Source organism: Phoenix dactylifera, unplaced genomic scaffold, assembly GCF_009389715.1.
Source record: "Phoenix dactylifera cultivar Barhee BC4 unplaced genomic scaffold, palm_55x_up_171113_PBpolish2nd_filt_p 000207F, whole genome shotgun sequence".
Taxonomy (NCBI): domain Eukaryota; kingdom Viridiplantae; phylum Streptophyta; class Magnoliopsida; order Arecales; family Arecaceae; genus Phoenix; species Phoenix dactylifera.
In genome coordinates, this window is record NW_024067723.1 from 767637 (window position 1) to 791712 (window position 24076).

Sequence of the window (24076 nt, forward strand, 5' to 3'; positions counted from 1 at the left end):
TTCGAATATTCCTAAGAAGTGAATGGTAATCACTCATCCCTCTCACACTCTGCTGGATCCATCTAATAATAGTGGCTGAGTCGTCTTCAAGTACCAAGGTATTAGCCTACAATACGTGCCAGGCATACCTTGGGCTGGTCGAGGCAGCCGAAGGGGGTTCCAATCATTCATGGATCTTAAGTGCAGGTCTGTTAACGAGCCGAGCTGCTCGGGCTCAGTTTGGGTTCAGCCCGGTAAAAGCTCGGCTCGAGCTCGGCTTGTTAGTCAAACGAGCTAGAGCCCAAAATCAAGCCCGTTTAAACTCGAGCTCGAGCAGCTTACGAGCCCGTTTGAACTCGTGACTTAACCCTTTTTGAGTCTCCCCAGTCCCCTCCCTCTCCTTTGAATATTGCTCTCTTGCTCTAGAGTCCGGCTCCCCCGACCTAGATCTCAGCCTGCCTCGCTCGAATCGACCTCCTCCACGCCTCTCTCGACAACCTCCTCCAAATCCCTCAGGCCCAAGACCCTCTCCGCCGCCCCGCCTCCACCCTCTGGACCGACGGCCTCCTTGACTACTTCCTCCGCTTCGCCAACTCCTACGGCTCCTTCCGATCCGCCCTCATGTTGCTCAGACAAACCCAGTCTGAGCTCCACACCGCGATCCGTCGCCACGACAAGGCCCGCCTCGCATCCGCCCTCCGATCTTAGAAAAGAATCGAGAGAGATCTCGCCAGATCTGGGCACCATCTCTTCCTCCACTTGTCTCCCACCTGCCTCCCTCGACCTCTCCCACTTCTACTGCTGGACCGAGGATATCCCCCCGGCCCTCCAGGCCCATCTCGCCGCCGCCGCCTCTCTCGCCCGCCTCGACCTCCTCCGCCGAGGGCGTCCGCGTTTCCGAGCTCGCCGCCATCGTCGTTGCCTGCCCCAACCTCCGTCCTCCTCGCCCCTGCGTCTTCAACCCCCGCTACTTCGAGTTCGTCGACGACGCTTCCCTCCTCACCCTCGCCGCCGCCTGCCTCTGTCTCTCCCTCTTCAACCTCGTCGACCCCTCCATCCTCTCTCTCGCCCGCCCCATCCCCATCTCCATCTTCGAGCTTAGGCTCGAGCTCGAGCTTGTAATTCAAACAGGCTTTACAAGCTCAAGTCCGAACTTTTACTGTACCAAGCAAGCCTGAGTTTAAGTCCAATATAGAGCCCGGTATCGAGCCCGAGTCAGAAATTCTGTGAAACGAGGAAGGCTGGGGCTGGGCTCGTTAACAAGCCTACCTAAGTGGAAACTTGGGAGGGTTCTCAACGCGGCGGGCGCGAGGAGATAAAAAAATGGCAGGCATGGGCGTGAGACTCGCGCGCTCGGGCAGTGCGGCGAGGAGATACCGTAATCTTAGTCGAGCACCGAAAGTGTATAAAATATGGCCTCTACTGCGTCTTGTACTCTGGACCACTCTGTACGTCCCATCACCAGGGGTTCAAGTGGGATCCATCGTGGAAGCCACCACTCTGTACTCTTTTTTTTCTTATTCAAGGATATTAGAATTAGTCCATAGTTCATGAATTCTGGATCTTTGACGGATTGTTCTTGTTTAATGAAAAATAATATATTTAGTTTAATTATGAAAGATGAAAAAAAACTCATACAATAAATATGATTTGTTCTAAATAAAAAAATCTTTTTAACAAAATTGTGTGGATTACTAGTCATTTAATGGAAGCTTCTTCTGCAACCTTTAGATCTATAAAATATTTTTCTTTTATTGCAGCAAGCAGAAAGTATAACAAAAAAAATATATAATGTTTATGTGGTTTGATCTATTGATTTATCTCAACGAATAAAGACGATGCAAAAATTTTACTATAAAAATTGAAAATTATAAAATATAAAATTTTCTTGGAAACTCTAACCTGGAAAATATTTTATCTCTGCAATATCCTATTATATATATATATATATATATATATATATAATAGAATAAGTTGATTTAGATTCGAATTGGTGTCTCGTAATGATCAGGTTAGCTAACTATTTCCATACCTTCGGCTAACTATTCGAGAGCTCCGCTCCAAAAAAGAATTCCTTTTTGACTCTCTATTACTTGTAAACTTAAAGGCATATTCAATGCTTTTCATTATGTAAAAAAAGGAAATTAAATCTATTTTTCTAAAAATTATTATAATTAGTTATTTCTCAATTTTTGCTCTTACATGAATGGATAAATGTAAATATATTGTATATCATATATCAATAGTATTAATTGCTTGCATTTTATTTAAAATTGTAAAATATAGGATGGACCGCTTTATCAGTCTATTTCATGCTCTAATATGTTATCTAATGAATGGGATATTGGTCTAAATCTCCATGTGACACTTATCTAGCCCCTCAATATTGCATCAATCATCAACCGACACAATAAGTAAAAAATAGAATTGGAATCGATGGCAGTAACCATTCAGTCATTCCAACTTCAATAGAATTTTATAGTTTGTGCTTAGATCTGAATAACAGCCCTAATTGAATCATCGTCCGTCAACCCTAAATGTAGAATTTCAATGGTTCCGATGTTTTCGGTTGTGGCCCATACTTGAGGACCATTGCTAGCTTCTGCTAGAAAATTGATGGATGGGATACCTAGAACTAATCATCCAATTTTTGTGACTAATTGGTAGGTCTATGGATCCATCGGACGGTTCTTAGCAGTGGACCCACCAGTGATGGGCTTCTAGAATTCGGTCAATTGTGGGCTTCTAGCATTGGTGGCAAATGATATCTAGTGATCATCACCTCCAATGAGCGGTAGTGCATGAAATAGTTTATAGGAGGAATGTTTGAGTATAAGTAACCACAGCACGGCTACAACGAAACGCACTTGTTCATAGTAGTGCAATTCGCAGCTTTTACTTCTCTATGCCGTTAGCTCTTCTTGTGTGAATCATCTAGTTTAAAGCTATAGGGTTTCATGGATTTATGAATCCAACCTTCTTTTTTATCTTTTAAAAAGTACATCTTTTTTGTAAAATAACAATAGGAATGCTGTCATTCTTTTAAGCAAACTGATGGAAGATTGAACTCGCGCACCATTCAGTGAGAAAGAAAACGAGAGGAGCACTAACACTAATAGTGATTTCATAAATTAAAATGATAGAAAAAATATTTGTTTGGTGGACTTTGAGAAAAACTTCTAGGCTGGATAAGGAAACCTTTTCCAAGTGGACGAGGGTTATTCAACTCGAAGTTTGAGTGCTTGGATGCCATCAAGGTGGTCCAAGGTTTTGGGGGATGGCTATTGGCAACGACATAGGGCTGGGGTGGTTGTAAGTTTGGTGGTTTAAGCTTACCAGCTAGTGCCTTAAGAGTAGGTTGGCCACTTTTGTGTTATAGTTGAGGCTCTTTTTTTCTATCATAGTGTAAGAATCTATGTGGACGTCTTTAGTCTTATATCAGCTATGCACTAAGTAGATCTTGGGTACTTATACGGGGCCAAGAAACCTAAATAATATCTTCTGACTAGTCCTTTTAGATAAAGTCTTGGGTTGTAACAAATCGTATCAAAGCGGACCCGGCCTCGGGCCTATGTGGATTGAGAGATATTGCAGCACAAGCTTATCGGGGTTGACCACAGGTCGATTACGGTGCTTGTGATTAGATTTGAGTGGATTTAAATCCTTAGCCTAGCGAGAACAGCAGGACTTAAATGACAGAAATATATGAGGATCCGTGTAGACGTTTGTTTAGTCCCACATCAGCTATATACTAGGTAGATCTTGGTTACTTATACAAGGCTAAGAACCCAAATAAGACCTTCTAACTAGCCTTCTTGGAAGAAGTCCTAGATCATGACACATATAAAGGGTAATATATATATATATATATATATATATATATATATATATATATATATATATATATATATATATATATATATATATATATACTTCTATATTATGGTTTTAAAATTTGAATCCCCATGCTATTAATGAAGCCAAAATAATGACCACCAAAATCGAGAGAATTTGAGGAGTTTGACGCTTGCTACTTTTTTTTCTTCTTCTTTTTTTGATAGTGTGAGTTGCTCACATTTACAGAGAAGGATATGGCATTGTGGACAAGCTAGCAAATCAAGCTAGAATGATGGAGGAAAACACTCGAGCTAGCAAGGGCATATGAGATGAGAGGTGATCATGCTTGGTTCAGGAGTTTTCCCTGACAGATGTGCACCAAGAAAGCAATGGTGTAATATGAACTGCACTACCATCTTCTGTTTGTTGAAAAGTCATAAAGATATGCTACGGGGGTGCTTGAACTGTTTGGTTTCCTTTCGCACTAATCGCTTGTCTAACAAGGTCGAAGTCATGATGGGTTAGGTTTGTCCCACAACTCCACACGAACGACTTTCTACAATTAAATGAAGTATAGAAAAGAAAAAAAAATAGTTAAGAAGTACGGGTTTGTGACATAAGTCACTCATACAAAAGAACTAAAACCAACATGCAGACGTAAAGGGCAGTCTGTCTTCCTAGCTAGTTTGGACATCATACCAACCATAGGGGTATTGATTTTGGGCAACTAATATATCTCCAAAACAAAGTTAGTGACATGGTCACAATTTTTCTTTTCTTTTTTTTTTTGTGTGGTAAAACCGGATATACTATATTTATTATATTATATTTGAGTAAACACAGCCACGAGAATCAGCATGTAAAATATTCAATAACTAAGTGAGAATCATGGAAGTAGAAGTATAGTACATGACATTGTCACAATTCTTCTTCTACTGTGGCTAAATGGATAAATTAGAACGATAAAATTATTCTTGCTCAAAAGTGACAACAGCATGAGAGAAAGGATGCCATTTATAAATGATTTGATTCTAATTCTACACCTTTCACTCAGCGTCTCCCTTTTATATCATCAAGGAACAATATTCAAATCATAAACAAGAGCCATTCTTTCCATCATCACCTGGCTGTGATGGCCGACCGTGCCGGTCATAAGAAATTCCCCCTCCCTTTGCTTTAAAGCGCATCATATATACTTGCTGCCTTCCTCTTTAGACAGTGGTGGAACAACACAAAGGGAAGCAAGGCAGCTTTGCCCCCACTCAAGAAGTGGAGCTTAAGAATTTCGCACGACCAAATGATGGTCGACCAAACCCCACATCTTTTTGAGGCTTCGAACGTCTGTTCTTTGTGCAGCTAAAGAGAACATTTGCTCGTGAATGGGTCATGCCAAACATCCAAAAAGAAGGAAAGAAACGGAGAACACTTGGCTAGTCTTAATGTACCCTAAAGTGGGGGAATAGAAACTTTTGGTTGTGGACCTCTTTCTCCCCCTCCCTCTCTCTCTATCTCTCTCTTCTCTTTCTGGATAGGACCAGAGGGAGAAGGGGTTTGCACTTTGGACCTCATGACAAGGCTCGGAATGGGCATCATGAACATGTTTGGTTGTTCTCCAAAACCATCTAAAAGAAAGCATTAAATGGCATCCACACTTTAGCAAGGCCTAGTCATGCACATGGCCTTCTCATAGAAACAAACAAGACATGTATTAACTTTCATGACCTCCACAAGCACACTTGACACTTAAGTTTGGAGCTTTCTAGCTTTATAATGGCTGGTGGATTCGGGCGGTCGATATGGAGTTTAACTTTAGGCTCCATGATTAGTGTCTCTTCGACGGGATTAGCAGCCTGTCTTAGTGCTTGGTACATAACAGTGACTTTAGTTTAATTTTTCTAGGTGATGGTTCGATATTGCGTTCATCTTATCCTTAATAATGCTATGATTGTAATGTCGAGATGGGTCGTTCGAATAGTGAGATATGATTTAGTAACTAAAGCGACTGTGATTTTGACCAAATGAATGATAGGAGGCACATGAAAGTGACCTAAATGGCATTGCAACTCAACTGAAACAGTTATGAAATAAATGAGGATAATGTTACGGGATAAGCCCGAAATCTTTGCAAGTTAGATGATCTAGGAAATTTCCAACAATTAGTTAGTTGTGGTTATACATTTTGCCGATCAACTATTGCTAAAACATCCGAATAGCCAAGCAAACCAAGTCTCTTAACTAAGTTTTGGGGTGTTTCTGCTTGTGAGACACCAGCATCCGGTCGAACATTGAACTAGAGTTGGCAAGAGGATGATATGGATGGAAAGGCAAGCAAGGATAAGATACCATGCATCAACTCCCAAACAATTTATGCAACAACAGTCTAGTGCTTTAATTTGCTTAAAAACAGTTGAACAGATGTTTCAAACATAACTTCTTTCTAAAACATGCTTTATTTATATTACATAACTAGACATACAGACACAACAGCATAAGACTGACCATCACATGGCTTCAGATGGAATGCGCATGGCATACCACATAGCTTCATGTGCCATTGTGCAGGCCACTATATATGACCATATGCCGACATTAAACATTGGATGCTAATCCTTCCAAGTATAACATCATTTGATTCTCTGAGACGCATCCAGGAGTTTGATGCCCACTTCTTGGCTCAATGCATCTGTAAACAGAATTAATTCCATGGAGCCGAAGTAGATGCTTACAGGGTCGACAACAGTAATGGGCTGAAGGTTCTTTTGTGTGCCAGTGTCTCACCCTATTCACACATTCCATGGCCAACTGCAGCCACAGTGGGGCACCATCCATGTTATGAGTTCTTTGATTTGAAGTCCATGCATAAATGCTGCTGGTTCTTTGATTTGAAGTCCACACTGATGAGAGTTTTTGAGCCTACTTGAAGTACTATGATGTAATGTGGGAAAAAGTAATTATAATTTATAATGAAGTGATGATTAGCATGTGGGATAACCCACACATTCCTCAAGCTTTAATATAACCTATGTATTGTGAAATCTTCAATCATTTAATTGAAGACTGGCTGGTTTTCTACTTGAAAATTTTATCTAGTTTAATTATTTTGAATGACAAAAAAGTATAGTCTTTGTTAGATTATTTTTGGTTGGATATGCATGAAAAATGCTAATATTAGTTTAACTGAAGTCAAGAGCCCATTTGGTTGTCTTAAAGGTTCCAAAGAGCTTAATAATTAATTCACTATTTTTTGCCTTGTTGGCTGATTGTCTCTTTCTCTTACCATCTCCTCATTAGATTTTATTTCTCCATTATGGTCGGGCAATTGCTTGAAAACTGTATTCTTTAATGATTGGCAGCCACCACAGTAAACACTAATCTTATTTCAAACGCAAGGCAGTTCAATTCCTTCCATTATTTATAAGAATTTATTTGTATATTTTCTGCACGTGCATCTGCTAATCTTTGTATAAATTTCTACGGTTGGTGGTTGAGACCCGTCAAGGTGGATGAACCTATTACATTAAGGAGACGACCTTTTACTTTTTCTCCAAGCTGATGTCAAGCTTCTAATCAACATACTCCAATCCTCCTAATTTTTTTTGTTATTAATCTCTTTGTTGCGTCGGACCGAAGGAAGAACGAAACAAGAAAGAAAAAATAGAAAAGTATAAGAGTACACCATATTTATGTATTTCGGTCTACTGACCTACATTCATAAACAAAATCGATACAGAAGTTTCACTACACAAAATTGAAGATTGCAGAGTATACGATTTTTTCTCGAACCCTACCTCCCAATACATCTGATTCCTAAAACAATTAATTACTCTCTTTTTTTTTTTAGGGTTATATATATCAGGTTAGTCTGCTTGTGAGGGCTCCACCTCTGTGTCCCTGACTAACTAATCATGCAGCCCAAATAAAACAAGTACGCCTGCTAGGGAGGGGTGTTTGTTCCTCCGCTCTGCTCGCTTTGTTGGCTTCACTTTGGAGAAAAAAAATTATTTTTGCATTTTTAGATCTTACAAACTAAAGATATACTCCATACCCTTTTGAGTAGGAAATTAGTTAACCTATCATGGCAGTCCAAAACTATAACCCCATAAAGTCAAAAAGAGATGGAACGTGGAGGAAACACGACTACCTCATAATATATAGGTCCTCCTAAATATCAAATTTTGCATGAATATCTTCTCAAAATTGATATTTACATGTATACCCTCGTAAAATACTTATTTTGTTATTCTACATTTTTTTATTCTTGTTTTTGCATATATACCCACGTCATCTAACATTGTTAAAAAATTAACTGTTGACTAAAATGCCCTTAATGGATAGATGCACAAAAAAAATAAGGCGACCGTGATGGGGGGACAAAAATTTTAAAATTTTATTTTATTTTTAATTAAAATAAATATAGCTTTTATTAATGGTATTAGAGGTATTTGTGCAAAAACAGTATTTTATGATGATATAGAAATAAATATAAATTTTAAAAAAATATTTACATAAATTTAAATTTTTAAGAAGAGTATTCATGCAAAAAAAATTCTAATATATATATAGTAGAATCCCCAATATTGCCTAGAGAGCATCAATCTTTTGTTTTGGTCACCGGTCATTGGTCACAGCACAGTGCTCGTCACTGAATAGTTCTAGCAATTCAAGGAATGAACCTGTCTGGCCTTGTTGGATGATCACACATCAATTCCTGCAGTTCATGAAAAGAAGAAATATGACAAAAGAAAAAGATGATGATAGATTAAGAGGAGGTCACCCAATTTCAGCCTGAAATCAAGGGGGCAATTATAAAATCATTAGAAAAAAGGTCACCACCAGAAAGTGACTTGCAATATTGAACTTAAAATAGTAGCTAAGAATCAACTTGAAGCCAAGTCAAGCTCACTGTTCCAAATAGTTGAGTCGCAACGACAGGATCTCTACTGTTTTAAAAATGATCGAAACGTAAGAGATGGTGTTTCTGCGTACCATTCGATCACCAGTGTGAAAATTTAAGACCATATCCCCGAATCAAATTCAAGTTGATGGGTGACACCTAGATCTTGTCTCAAGGTCCTGGTTGATTCATTTGGTGGAGTACGGTAGACCAAGCATCCACCAACTCTGTTGTGTCTGAATCAAGCAAATTAAATTGGCTCAATTAAGACTAGTTTTGTGAGACAAGAGGCGTGCAGATGACTATTGAAGGGTCAAGGGTTCAGAAGAAGCCAAGCAGTGTGCAATTCAGCATGTGCTGATCATTTATTTGCATGTGCTGATCATTTATTTGGCAAACTTGAATGAAGGATGATTGCTAGGGATATCTTATCTGAAAACCGACATAAAACCTAGGCGAAGACCCACCGGTTAAGCTTGCTTGGATCATGGGAATTTTACTCGGAGGCTGTTAATCATAGGATATATAGAAGCCAACTCATCATTTCAAATTTTCGATCCCAGTACAAGATGTCTTTTATAGGATTTTAGAGGATTGCAAGAAAAACAAAAACAAAGGTCTTTGTTCGAGCCACGATCTATCCTCAAGGATTATAATCCCTGGAGACCATGGAGGTATGAAACATTATATCTTAGGAATAGACATCAGAATCACCTAGGAAAATCACGCCATTCATAAGGAAACGCTTCAATTTAGTGTGCATCGCCCAATCATTCTCAACCATGTCTTTCCTTGTAGTTTATTTTGTAACTTTTCCACTATTAAAATATTTACAGAAGAAGGAAAAAATAAAAGAAAAAAAGATGAAGAAAATAATTTTATTTTTTTGCTCGATCATATTTGGTACATCTCAAGAGTTATATATGCTCGTGTACAGATTCCACACAAAAAAAATAATATAGGCTGATATAAGATCATACTAATAAAAAAAATAATGCTCGTCGATATAAATTATTATGTTGATTGATACAGGATCATACTAAGAAGCAAAATAATACTAATCAATACAGGATCATGCTAATAAAAAAATAATATGAATTGATATAAATTGTTGCGTGATTCCTAAAATTATGCTAACATCCACATAATCACATCCTCACGTTTGCTTAAGGAGCCTATTTTGTTCTTTTTCCTTCTAGTATTGATTTCTTCTCTCTGTTGTAATGCTCTGACCTTATATCTCTACTTCCTCTCTCTCTGATGTATCTCTCGCCTAAGCTTTGGTAAATTCTCGTGATCTTTGATATGTAATAAAAGCCAAGTGGCTGCGTTATCATCATCCAAAAAAAAAACAGCAAGTAGAGCTTGCAGGCATCCCTTTGGTTAATGCCTGCAGTGATGCAATCAACAAGCTGAATGGAGTCTATCCAGAGAGAGAGAGAGAGAGAGAGAGAGAGAGAGAGAGAGAGTGAGTGATCGGCCCCAACGGTTGAATAAGCTGGGGACCAAATTGCTTAGCAAAAGCACAAGTTAGTCCAGAGTCTTATCCGGTGCTTTCCATTTCGGAGTAAACCGTTTGATGGTGTTGCAAGCGTATTTTTAGGGTTCTGGTACTCTGAAGCCTTCCCATGTGCGCATCCCCCAAAATAAACCGTACGTTTGTCCCTTTCTCATCCTCCACCCCGTCCTATCCAACCTAACCATTCCCAATTCATACATTCTAAATTCGCCCCCCACACGTGGTTATCATACCTTCCCTCCAGCTCTAATCCCCTTCCTTTTTAATTAAGCCTCAAATTTAAATATCTAATCGAGCAATAAATAAATTAGTAAATGTGTTATAATAATTTCATTAAACAAATACCATCTGGGTATCATCTTTGGATTCAAGATTACAAGAGAAACTAATCACAACTTTTAACCCATACAAGTTTTTATATTGTAAATGAAGATTGCCTGTTGCTTGTTTGCTTTTAATTTGTCTTCGAGATTTGGTTCAACATCTTTTTTTTTTATGTTTTTTTCTATGTTCTTTGATTTCACACTTTTTGAATCTTCCCGTGCCTTCCAAGTCCAAACGTCTTGCCTTACAAGTAAATTGAAATGGCATATATATATAATATCTATCAAAAAGAATGGCACGTAATACCATAAATATTAGGTGATGTAAAAAAAAATATTATTATTTTACTTTACTACATGATCATAGTTTCAAGGCAGTTAGGTATGGGATTAAAACCCCTCACTGTTTGAAAAATAATAAAAAAAACACATGTATGTAAGAGTGTAATCACTGTGTTAGGCCAGACATTCTCCCTCCGGCCATTCTCAAATGCAAGAAAAAAAAACACCCGATAAAACGAAGGCAAGCTATTTACTTCACCTACAGGTCGTCGGATTCCAACTAAATAAAGCTAAGAGCTCCTGCTAATTAAAGCAAGAGACAACTAAATAATTAAATAATCATAATAGAGAGACAACTAGACTAGATAAATAAATAATTAACTTAAATCTTTTAAGGGGAAAATAAAAGATAAATTCTAAAAAAGTACAAGTAATAGCCCCACGAGAGCCAACTCACCACCTTTTTCCTCTCCCCACCCCCTTCCCTCCTCCCTTATATCCGTTCTCCTGGGAACAAACCTCTCTCAAGAGTCCTCCTCCTCCTCCTCCTCCTCCTCCTTCCCAATCCCCAAGCCACTACTATAACTACATTCACGAACTAGAGAAGAGGAATAGGAGAGGATATCAGGAGACGAGAGAGAGAGAGAGAGAGAGAGAGAGAGAGAGAGAGGGAGGAGAGAATTTATCGATTGATAAGATTAATGTGATATGGAGCTGGAGCTGGACAAGCTGAGCGCGGTTCGGGTCCTGGGGAAGGGGGCGATGGGCACCGTGTTCCTGGTTATCGACCGGTCGGACCACCCGTCACGGCCGCCGGTGTTCGCCCTCAAGGTGGTGGAGAAGCACTCCCCCACCGCCAAGCCCGACGCCGACCGCCGCGCCCGGTGGGAGCTCTCCGTCCTCTCCCGCCTCGGGTCCCACCACTTCCTCCCCTCGCTGCTGGGCTCCTTGGAGACCCCGGACTTGTTGGCCTGGGCCGTCCCATTCTGCCCCGGCGGCGACCTCAACGCCCTCCGCTACTCGCTCTCCGATCGCATCTTCTCCCCTGCCGCCATCCGGTTCTACGTCTCCGAGATCGTCTCCGCCCTCGCCCACCTCCACTCCCTCGGAATCGTCTACCGCGACCTCAAGCCCGAGAACGTCCTCCTCCAGGCCTCCGGCCACGTCACCCTCACCGATTTCGACCTCTCCCGCCACCTCGCCCCGAAACCCCTCCCCTCCTCCCCCGCCTACAGCAATCCCATCTCCCTTCCTTCCCCACCCGAGAACAACCATCGACGTCGACGCGGCCACCACCACCGCCGCAACCTCACCCGCATCTTCTTCGGCGGCCACGCCAGCGCCACCGGCGGATCCCCTGACAACACCGGCGGATACCCCGACAGCACCGGCCACCTCCGGCAGCAGCTCAAGAAGGCCAAGTCCGCCCGCGTCTCCCCCGTCAGCCGCCGCCGCCCCAGCATCTCCGGTGGGGTCGCCGCCTGCGAGCGGTCCCACTCCTTCGTCGGCACCGAGGAGTACGTCTCCCCCGAGGTCGTCCGTGGCGACGGCCACGAGTTCGCCGTCGACTGGTGGGCCCTCGGCATCCTCACCTACGAGATGACCTACGGCCGCACCCCCTTCCGCGGCCGCAACCGCAAGGAGACCTTCCGGAACGTCCTCACCCGCCAGCCGGAGTTCGCCGGTCGGCAGCGCGCTGACCTCACCGACCTCATCGCGCGCCTCCTCGCCAAGGACCCCGTCCGCCGGCTCGGGTACGCCGGCGGGGCGGAGGAGGTCAAGGCCCACCCCTTCTTCCGGGGAGTCCAGTGGGATCTGCTTGCCGACGTCAACCGCCCGCCCTTCCTCGCGCCGCTGGAGGACCTCGAGGAGGAGGTGCTCGCGCAGAGCGGTGACGGGACCGCCGACGCCGTCGAGGGGTTCGACATCCGGGACTACTGCAAGCGGCTGCGGGAGCAGCAGGCCTCGCCGGCAGCGCCGTCGCCGTTCTCCTCGTCGGTGTCGCTGGCGGAGTTCTGACGGCAACCGTTAGTTGGTTGCTCTTCTTTTTTTTAACCTTTCGTTTTTTTTCTTTTTCAAAGAAGGGAGGACTTTTTCCCGTTATCGGGTTGTACATAAGCAAGGAGGCCGAGACGTGCGGAGACGGGGACTCGGGGAGGCTTCGATGGGGCGGGCGGCGGGCGGTTGTAATTAGGGTAACATGTAGGGTGTATTTCACAAAATTTTGAGAAGACACGTGTGATATGCGCACGCGCGTAGACTGCTTTCAGGGCCAATCATGTTGTATGCAATATTCCTCCCCGTATTTTGGAATGAACAACCACAGCATGTAGCGTTTAGATGGACAAATCTTTATCATGTTTTGATAATTGCTGTGATCTGATCTCTCAATTTTGATGAAATATATCCTTCAATTTCCCTCTTCTCATTCTATTTTTTTCAGTTGGATTATTTCAGCCACTATGAAGTCTAGAACAGCATGTGCATAAATTAAAGTGGATATCTTAGTCTCTTGCCCTTAATCAGCCACTTTTCAAACACTTGTATGTGGTGCACTTGAATTATATGTAGATAATACGCATATATGGTGACATACATAAGAAAAGATATATAGATAGATGGATGGATAGATGTAAAAAATCCTTATTAAAAGGTACACGGTTAGTCTAATTTATGAGACAATAGCTCATCAAATAATCAAACATCACATAATGAACTCTCTTATCTATAATAACTTCACAGTTAAATATAGGGTCATTAACTACTTGATGTTTCCAAGATCAATTCATGGTTTTAATCTACTAAAGCGTGGTCGGTTAGAGTGGATTAGACAGCATAGCATCATATCAGAGCTGCGGAACATCATTTACATGAGTGATTTATGATAAACTTCCTATTCCTGCTAAAACCACCTGGCGATGTTTGATCGATGATTACGGAACCCACAGGCTCGCTTTCTCACTAATTTTTAAACTCAAAGGCAAAGAACATGATCACTGCAGTAACCTTGCTATATATGGTACCAACAAAGTTATGGTAGAGACCTAAGATAATGCCCATATATCTTACTTCGAGTTGACAATTCACACCCAGCATGGCAACTAAATGTGTCAAAAGGGAATTCAAAAGAACAACTGAACATTCTATACATTGTATGTTGCCAAGAAAGCAAGTCTGAAGGTTGAACTCTTCTTCCATACAAAACCATTTCCAACTAGAAAAACAGGTTGAAGAAACTAGAGGAACAAACAATATAGTAGTCTAGTTGGGAATGGTGGGGATGGCAAACAAACCAAAGAAGAGGATGCACAGAGCTCCATTTCTCATCAGATGGAAGTTTAAAAAAAAAGAGAGAAGAGTAAACAAAAAACAGACTCTAATAGAAAAATAAGTTAAAGATACTAGAGGAACAAACAAATTAGTAGTCTAGCTGGGAATGGTGAGGATGGCAGACCAAGCAAAGAGCATGGACAGAGCTCCATCTCTAATCAGATGAAGTTAAAAAGAGAGAGAGAGAGAGAGAGAGAGAGAGAGAGAGTGGGTTAAACAAAAAAAAAAACAGATTCTAATCATTTGAGGGCACGTTGCTCGAGCAGAGAATGGACAGGGAAATAGACAATGGAGGGTGTCACGGAGTGGCACGGTTTGAACTGTAGAGATAAAAATAAAAAAAACAAACTAACCATTTGAGGGCACAGCACCCTGGGAAGAGGACAGACCCTCCGATAAATCTGCTCGTGACTCATCGTTCTTGGTGTCCTACATCCACCAGGGTTCAAAAGAGATGCGGTACCCTCACATCTTTTTGTTCTCTCGCGCCTGTTAGGTGAAAGGAGAGGAGGGCAGGGACAAGCAAGGGGCCCCTCCTACTCTCCTTCTACTCCCCAATCATATATTTTGGAGGAACAGATGGAGGTGAGATGAGGCCTTCATATCCCACTAGAGTCAGCAAGACATCAAACTGCCTCAATCCCCACTGCCTTGACAGACCGAGCCTGGCATCTTCTTTCTTTTGGAAGTTTTTGCCACCCTTTCGTTTGGCCTGTGACCCTCCAGTTGCCCACAATGCTCCCTTGGGCCCTCTGTTCCTCAATTTATCTTGTGACGGGAAGCAACTCCACTGAAGAGTACCACAGGCTATAATGATGATGCTGAGAACAAAATGTTGAAGTGATCGCGCGTCATCCATCAGCATCTCCAACGAAAGAAACAGCAACTCTTTCTTCCAATCAGAGCGGACCGAAGGATGACTCGAGTTACCTTGCTTTCATGAGTATGACGACGCTCGAAGACACGCATCAAGACCCCCACCTCTGGACTCGCACTGTAATGCAATGAAATGGACTCGAGACAACCGAGAGGACCCCCGTGTTTATCCTTTGCTGGTAGTATCAGTCTTCTTATATGCTTCCCCTGTCACCGAGAACGAGGGTTAAGAAAATTTTGTTCGACGTTGAATTACGTACGCATCCGACTGCACCACTGCAGTTGTTTTTCTTGCCAAGCTCTTCTGTTGTCAAGAATCTCGTTCCATGCATAAGGAGAAAGCATAAAACATCTCAATGCAAACATTTATTTTCTTTTAGTGGGTTGCATATGTTATAAGATTTTTTTTTAGCACGGTTGCTTTTAAAAAAAAATTCAAATTTGCATGAATACCTCCTAAAATTTATATTTCTTTTTGTATCCTTGTAAAATACTATTTTTGCACAAGTGCTCTTAATATAATAGTTCTTCTTCTAACACCGTTAGTAAAAACCATATTTATTTTAATTAAAAATAAAATAAAATATTAAAATTACTTTTTTTGTCTTCCATCATGATCGCCTTATAAATATTTTCTTTTTGCATATCTCCCCATTAAGAATATTTTAGTCATTTTAATTTGAAACCGTTAATTTTTCAATGGCGTTAGATGATGTGGGTACATATGCAAAAACAAGAATAAAAAAAGATAGACCAGCAAAATAAATATTTTACGATGATATAAATGCAAATATCAATTTTGAAAGAATATTTATGCAAAATTCAATATTTAGAATAATATTTATACAAAAAATTCTATATTATATTATTCTTGTATAAATATATCCATGAGAATTGCATAAGTTTCAACAGCTATAATATAAACAACCAAGGTGGTAGCCTGATGGTAAGGGAGCTTGAACTCCACCCAAGTTGTTCAGATTCGAAACGCGCAGGCGTCTATTAAATCAAAGGACCGCATGCCTCACGCACCGATGGCTCCGTGTGGATATGCTTTCCTTCCATCAGTATTGAGGTAGCACTGTGGTGCCGCACTCACACGTGGATGGCCCAGTAGAGTTTCTCACAGGTTGAGGAGGGCACACAGAAACTTGCAAGCCGCATCGAATATTTTCTGGTGGAAGAGGCTCTGGTGGAAGGGGGCTCAGTGGGAGCTGGGGGTTCTGCCCCTCCCTCTCCCCTCCTATTTTTTTACCAAAAAAAAAAAAAAAAAAGAGAGTACGGGGGCAAAGAAAAACCCAGGCCGCAAATTTCACGGTTCCCAAGTGCCGTATCTGAGTCCGGCAATCTCTGTGGGCATGCCATTTGAACTCCGGTCATCCACAGTAGCTCCTAATAGTTTAACCTGACTGAGTACTGTGAGATGTGATGTGACAACAACCAGCAAAAGCTTGCCTTACTGGCCCTGAAACCAGACAATGGGTGATACTTACTTCATAAAAGCAACAATATCTCCGCAGCAACAACAAAATATTTCTGGCTGTATTGATGAATAAATGTCTCCCACTTTGTCATCATGTATAATGTGTTTGGATGGCCATCACTGATTTGAATTTAGCTCAATGTTGTCAATACTCTTGCACCAATGCAGCAGCCTATGGATGTCTCAGAATTCTAGTAAAACTAAATCTAATTTTGACATGAGTTATCAGCATATATGCCAAGGGCAATGCACAAGAAAACAATTTTAAGTGGCATAAAGAGAGCAATGGAGAAGTAATACCAAAAGGAAATGTTTATCCAAGATATATATATATTGATAGTGCTGCCATTCCAAGACAATGAAAGGTGCCTGGGTATTTGAAGAAAATTCTCGCCGAACTTTTCCAGCATAGTTAAACCAACACAAGCAAAAACACTGCCAGAATTATGTAGGATTACATGCCAATTAAGTTAAGAAAGAATAACAGAGCTAACCCTTAGGCCCCCTCTGGCTGGATAAAGGGGTTGGCGATCTCATCAGTTCCATCAGTTGGTGATACAAGCATTACTGCAGTTCCCCTACAAACCTGAAGGAGAATAACCAGGTGCTTTAAAAACGAACATTATCAAAAAAGCATCATTTTCCCCTCAGCTTCATGTAAATGATCATCGAAAAAGATGTGTATCGATAGGGGGAAAAATCTTGAAGCCTAAGAATCTTGAATTTTGATGATCTTCAGTAACATCTCAAATCCAGGTAGGTAGTTACGGAGGCATTAAGTCATCACGAGAACATAATCCTTAGATGCCCCACATGGTCGCATTACATTTTTAACATCAAAACCAAGATTTAAAAACTAGGAAGAAGAAAAGAAGTCACAAAAGACAAAAGAATAGGGAAGAAAGAACATACGATTAAGCCAAGACACCTGGTCTGATTGGTAGTTTTCAGTGGATCATCAGGATCTGCAACAATAAAATGGTCGGCACAACTGAGATCACGTCTTTCAAAATTACACCAAGTATTGGACTTTGCAATATATAACTACAACAAGAGATATTTGAAGAAACGTTTAGTGGCAGAAAAAGGGAAAACGTGTTTTGTTAAACATAGTGGGTGAAGAATTAAAGAAGAAACTTGAGAAATTTCCATTGAGTAAATGGAAAAATTAACAGTTATGGGTAAAGTTGGATCTTAAAAGGCAATCACAATAGGTTTTTTGTGCTATAGTTAGTGTTGTAATGTTTGGAAAACACTGCAGCTGGCTAACTCATGGAGTCCAGCTGTCCATACTGGCACGGAAAATGGAACTCATCATTCTAGAAATCATTACACATGATATATATACAAACTTACAACTTAAGAATAAAAAGTATAATGTCAACTAAGTCATCTGTAGCATGCCAAAGAAGATAGACAGAACAGGGTTCAAGGATTTCCATTTATCTATCATCTTCATAACATGTATGTTTCTCCTAAAACATGGTTGGAGTAACAAGGGTTGGTGTTCATTAGTTTTCTGGGCATCAAAAGAAAATTTGTGGCTGCCGTCAAAACCCACAGAGATAACCTAGTGATACAGTTAATTAAATTTTTTTAATGGATGAAATAAGATAAAGTGTAACTAGAAGATGCCTTTTGATGAACACATCCTTCAAGAATCAAATACCTCTAAGGAACTCTATTGCTTCATCAAGAACCAAGTTCAGCAGCTGATCATACCCTTTCAAAGTCCCTGATACTGCAAGAAGACATTCAAATGGTCAGGTAGCTCATACCCGGTAAAGTATTATGATGCTTACTGATCCTTCATCATCATTAATTCTCACCAAAAGTAGCATCCTGAAATTAAAGTCTCTACCAACTATATAATATGATGTAAAGATCTCTAACATCAACAAATATTTTAAGCTAACAAGTTCCAGATAAAGTGCAGCCAAACATGAAACAGAACAGACAGGGGAGGTGGGGAGAGAGCGCGAGCGAGAGCGAGAGAGAGAGAGAGAGAGAGAGAGCATTAAACTAATGAGCTTAGTGATATGCTAATTGAAGAAACATTAAAAAATAGAAAAAAATTGATTTGAACAAGAATATCAAGTTTTGCTTACGAAAAAAGAAATCACAAGAGACAGCAGTGATGACTCGTAATCTATTTTTTCAAAGAAAACTTGGTAAAATTCAACAAAACTTAGATATTATTTTTAAAGAGAGGAGAGTGAAGGCTAGTACTAACATCACCCCAATCAATGAACAGAATCAGCAAGATCCACAAAATAATCAAAATAACCTGAAAATCATCTGCAAAAATTCATGAATTATTCACAAAAAATTGCCAGGGAACTCTTAAATTCAAATTATTAAGCCACAAAAGAAGGATAATCATCTGCAAAAGACAGAAAAGATTATTTTTTCCCCTAATTTCAAGGGTATATGCCACTAGGTGCTGTCTGAGACAAATTACATTAACAAAAGGTACAGCAACACAGCAAGGAAACAAGTCAACCTGACCCATGAAACAATAGTAGGCTGGAAGAATGTATCTGATGATTAATTTCTCAGTAAGTGTTGCTTCTTTTGGCTAATCTAACTATGATAGAATTAAGTTTGCTTAACATGCCTGGTAGTCATGCACAAAATCAGAGCTTTCCTTCTATCAGAGAGAAGACAATAACAGAATTTTCCTCCCATAAAATTTAAAGCTTTAACAAGGTTTTCAACCTTCCGGAAGCAAGAAACATGAATCTGATTGTTCAACACTTATCTGTTTACCGTTACTGTGGTAATTATCTCGCTGATGTGATCATGAACAACACAAATTCCACAAGGCCCACACTCCAGTAGTCATTAACAGAGGAATCCACTTAAAACAATCCCTTCCAAGATTCACTTCTAACGCTCGTCATCAACATTCACCTTAGATTCTTTTTCGAAAGGACCAGAAATCACCAACTTATAGCCCTATGGAACACCGAAGTGGATGAACGAAATTCCTTTCATTAATGTCATTCAAAGAGGATTTCAGAATCAAAAGACATAGATATGCAACGTTCTTCCTTGGGGAAGATGTAAAAAGCGGCACATGCACAAAAAAAATGAATAGAGGATGGCTGAAGGGTGACGTGGAAAACATGTAACTAGCTGAAGGATTATAGATGGTTCAGGAGCAGAAGGCAACGAAAGAAGAAGGCACCCTGCATTATCAGTCTTAAAATTAGAGGGGACAGAGACTAGCAAAAGACCACATTTTTGCAAGCGGTCAACAGAGAATTTCATCAGTCCAAGAGTAGATTTTGTCAACGAGTTCTCCCATAAACTGAGCAGGCAGAAAAAAGAAGGGCAGAAAGAAAACGACAAAGGCATTGAAAATCAGAGTTATCATACTAAGATTTATCGCTATCAAAATTAACTAGCAATCTATTTGAAAACAGTAAACTGAAGACACTTCGTAACCAGAAATCCTAAAAAGCGAGTCCCTTAAACATATTTCTTTTAAAAGACAAACCGCAAAAAGCAACATACATTTAACTAAGAAAAGGAGGGATACATTATGCAGACATGCATAAAATCAATTTTTAACAGAAAATGTTATTACTGACATGATCTTTATATACTAGTACAAATTGCCAAATATAGCAGTTATAATTTCATTTTGCAAAAAACTCTGCTAATTAAATATGATCCGAAATCTCATTTCTATTAGCTTTTTATTTTATTTTAAAAGTTAACATGGATGGACTAAAAATGAACGAACAGATTAAATTTCCAAAATATAGTGCTTGACTAGTAGAATAAATTAATGCTTTGGCTACATAATACGACATAGACAACAAACCTTGTCTGCCTCCAGTTAGCTTGACCTGGACACCCTTGTCAACAAACTTTGCTAAATCTAAAACTGTCTCCTTCCGGCCTGACTGGAAATACACAATAAAAAGCCTTTTGATGAGAACAGCATATTACTTAAGACTGGTGTCTGATCATCAAAAGAATTTAAGCCAAGTAAGATCAACTACTCCAAGAAGAGATGAATTAGATTAAAGTCAAGTGACATGAGTTTAATGACTTATCCTAATGTGTCAAGCAAGAGCTGATTTAAAGCTAGAAGATGGAGAAAAAAAAGATTATCATGCATAGGCCAGAAAGTTTGCATATAATTTCACCATCTTCTGCGCATCCATTGCCTATCTAGCCTAGCAAGTAGAGAGTCTTCTATTCAAACAATTCCAGCATGTCCAAACCGTTCATATCAACATCTCACCACCAACCAAACGATATAACAGAAGAGGCTGTTCTCAATACATATTGTATTCATTAGGCAGCCAAACTACGACTTGAATTTATTATTTTTTTAAAAGGAAACCAGCTGGAGGATAAGAAACTAAGAAACCACTACCTCCACTAGGAACCAAAAGCAACTTCAGCAAGGAAGCTAAATATTTCAATTTTAAGTCCTCTCACAATATATTTAACAAGCACCCAAGGCCCTTTGTATGTTAAGAATTTAGATCTTCATGATTCTCGACATCTACCCTACTTATCCCCATGACTCTATAAAAACGAAAGAAGCTCCACCAGAGCCCAACTTCAAATCCAGCATCAAGTCTGAAGCACCTCACATGTGTCACACTCGCAAGGCTAATATTTAACCCAGCAACATGTTAGTTCAAGTCCACACACATCCAGCCCCAAGAACCTAGTCAGCTCTCCTCTGTAGAATAAAGGAATTTGATGATATCATTATCATGAACATCCTTCATCTCAATCCTTATCCCAATGCGAAGACATGCTCTATGATATAAATACCATCTTTGTTACCTAGACCCTTCGATTTAGCGTAAACTACCTGCATCTGACATTTAAACACAGACATTAGTAATTTGCTATTCAAAGGATTCGATACTTAGACATGCACTTGCACCCGAGATCCAAACCCAAGTCCGTGTAACATAGCACATCATTCCTTGGCATTTCTGAATTCATAACATGTGGAAATTGGAAAACTTGAAATTGTCCTCTTCCCTAAGCAATCTTAAATGTTTTTTCTTCCCCCTTTCTCAACTCCTTTTAGGGTGATTTTCTAGCAAATTCTTCATATATGATATTTTGTTTTTTTTTGGCGGGAGGGGCAAGTTCTAAAGTGTCATGACCAAAATGACACTAGCTATATACATTTAAGTTTTAGACATGATAAGATGGCCATAGATCAAAGTGCAAATACCATTCTGCAAGATCTTTGGAATATTTACCCATTATGTTACCAAAGCACATGAAACCCATTAAAAATAACATGAATCATATTTTGAAGTACAGGCTACGAAATGTAGCTTAAGGAAAATGTAAAATTTCGAAACCTACTTGATCGGTAGTTTGCAAAAGAATTCGATGTATACGAACTTAGCAAAAGATCACTATGATGCTCATGCTCTAACAACCAAACAAGATTCTTCAGGGTGAACCGCAAAATCAGAATTTCAAGAGGTTTATATCTTTGTCAAATTAATGAGGCATGAAGTTCTCTTGAAAACTTGCAAGAAGTATTACTACTAAACTAGATCTCAATGGGGGCTATCAGGAAATATCCAGTTCAGTCGATACATGGTACTAGAATAAGCTCAATGCAAAGGCAGATGGAATTTACCTTACAGTATGTGCAGAAGACATCTAAGTACATCTCTTTTTTGATACATCTAAGAGAATCTGCTCTGATAATTTAAGACAGGATGGAGACTTTACAAACTTGCCAAGACTACTTAAATCATGGAGCAACACAACAAAAATAAAAAACAAAAACACCACTATTCATGCGAAGGACAACTATGTCAATTATAAGTTTCCATCATGTTCCATTGTAGAGATTCCATATATTCATTATCAGTTTCTGTAGGTTGATATAAGCAAGAACCAAGAAACTAATCCTTTCAATATAAGAATGACGTAACTGGATAAAAGGCATCATTTTTTATAAAACAAAAACTTGAGCTAGCGTATTTGAACATTAACAATTGGTCAGAAGAAAGAAAGAACAGCAGCAATACTGACTCACCATCTTATAACAAAATCTCCTCTGCTAAAATTCTCTTTTCTCTTGCTTTCTGAGAGGAAGTGACTGCGTGACCAAAAATTAACACAAACACCTGGAATTAAATCATGATTCGAGAGAAGCCTCAGAACAAGTACAATTTTCACCACCAAAAGCAATCCAGAAAAATCAACAAGAGAGGAAAGAATAACTCGTGAAACCCTATCGGAGGCGCTAAACACAGGACAGTAAAAGCGAATTGACTTTTCCCAACCAATTTACCGTAGGAAAGGATGGAACTTAAACGGAACAGAACAATCGAACGGTTCCTTGAAACGAAATATATGCTTTGTATAAAAGAAGAAATAAAAAAAATGAAACTATAATACAAAGTAACAGCAAAAAAATACGATCAGAAATGGGGTAATCGAAGAATGGAATGGATTAGGGGCGAAAAAAAGTAACCTTTCTTGATTTCGTCTACGTTTTGGTGGGTTTATGGATGGAAAAGAGCGCTGTGGCGTCGGCCTAGGGTTTGCCCTTTCCCGCTTCGAGCGACCGAGGGAACTCGGAGCAAGCGAACCGAGCTCAATTAATCGATCAGGGAGGTTTTTGGGAGCAGTTCAGTTCCTACTCGGGAGATGCCTGGCAAGTTAGTATCGTTGCCGACGGATCGATCGCAGGTATGAGTCAGGAATCTCCGCACTTTGATTAGGAGGGCGCCAGAGCAGCAGATTGAGGGAGATAGACATGGAGGATGCGGGTTCATCCGCGGATGGCGCTTTTCATCTAGAAGGCGGCATGGGGCTGCCTTCCGACCAGGAGTCTGCTAGCGAATCGAGGCATGTAGATTTCTCAGGGTTGTGGTTTGTGTACAGATTCAGAGGAGACCATTGATCATGTTCTATTACAGTGTCCTAGGGCCAGAGAGATTTGGAGTAGGTCTCCTGTCTCACTTCCTACTTCGGTGGAGTCGGCACAGGACCTTATTCACATGCTGAGAGCATCCGTGTGGAGCCCCAGTTTTGTTGAGGCAGGCATTTTACTCATATACTTGACTTACTACATCTGGTTGGATAGAAATGCTGGACTCTTTGAGGGGAGGAGGTGATCCTCGAGGACGGTGGTGGATCGAGCTGTGTTACAGGCTCGGGAGGTCACCGGTGCTACCACTCTGTTCTTTTCTGGGATGGCCAGGAATATCTGGGGTACTCTCTCCGCCGCTACAACGCCCATGTTCGCCCTTGTTTCATGGGTGCCCCCACCTCCTGGTCATCTCAAGGTGAACTTTGATGGTAGTCGGTCGATGGACGGTGCATCTGGAGGTGTGAGTTTTGTGATCAGAGACTCTCTGGGCAGGTTGATAGCCGCTGGGGGCCGACGCATGTCAGGGCTCACCGTTGTTGGGGCAGAGCTGCAGGCCGCTTGAGAGGGCTTATCCTTCGCGAGGAGGGTCCTCGGTGCTGAGCGGGTGCATCTCGAGGGGGACTCTTCTACGGTGATCGATTGGATCCGGGGTGCGGATAGGTACGGT

General features: G+C 40.5%; 2 protein-coding genes across 3 annotated transcripts; one reads left to right on the forward strand and one right to left on the reverse strand.

The window, feature by feature from the left end:
* The first annotated feature begins 11322 nt into the window (after positions 1 to 11322).
* Positions 11323 to 13262, forward strand: LOC103696656 (serine/threonine-protein kinase UCN-like). Its single transcript, XM_017840490.3, has one exon. It carries the CDS (start codon positions 11543 to 11545, stop codon positions 12851 to 12853), a length of 1311 nt encoding a protein of 436 aa, XP_017695979.2. The 5' UTR covers positions 11323 to 11542; the 3' UTR covers positions 12854 to 13262.
* A 3555-nt stretch (positions 13263 to 16817) lies between these two features.
* On the reverse strand, positions 16818 to 23333 carry LOC103696657 (sm-like protein LSM7). Of its 2 annotated transcripts, none has more exons than XM_008778340.3 (6): positions 23008 to 23333; positions 22567 to 22657; positions 20356 to 20437; positions 18193 to 18264; positions 17436 to 17488; positions 16818 to 17109 (listed from the first exon to the last, which is right to left on the reverse strand). In XM_008778340.3, the coding sequence occupies exons 2-6, from the start codon at positions 22567 to 22569 to the stop codon at positions 17020 to 17022; spliced, it is 300 nt and encodes a 99-aa protein (XP_008776562.1). In that variant the 5' UTR covers positions 22570 to 22657; positions 23008 to 23333; the 3' UTR covers positions 16818 to 17019. The 2 variants fall into 2 exon arrangements, with proteins under 2 accessions (XP_008776562.1, XP_008776563.1); XM_008778341.4 differs by having other exon boundaries at positions 22567 to 22629; positions 23008 to 23318.
* Positions 23334 to 24076: the final 743 nt, after the last annotated feature.

Bases quoted from the DNA above. Each gene is read 5' to 3' on its own strand.
- LOC103696656 (XM_017840490.3), top strand. From the start codon at position 11,543: ATGGAGCTGGAGCTGGACAAGCTGAGCGCGGTTCGGGTCCTGGGGAAG.
- LOC103696657 (XM_008778340.3), bottom strand. The intron at 18,265-20,355 runs GTTTGTTGTCTA...GTCTTCTTGCAG, and splicing joins GCTAACTGGAGGCAGACAAG to TATCAGGGACTTTGAAAGGG. The intron at 17,110-17,435 runs GTATGTTCTTTC...ATTCTCCTTCAG, and splicing joins CCAGGTGTCTTGGCTTAATC to GTTTGTAGGGGAACTGCAGT.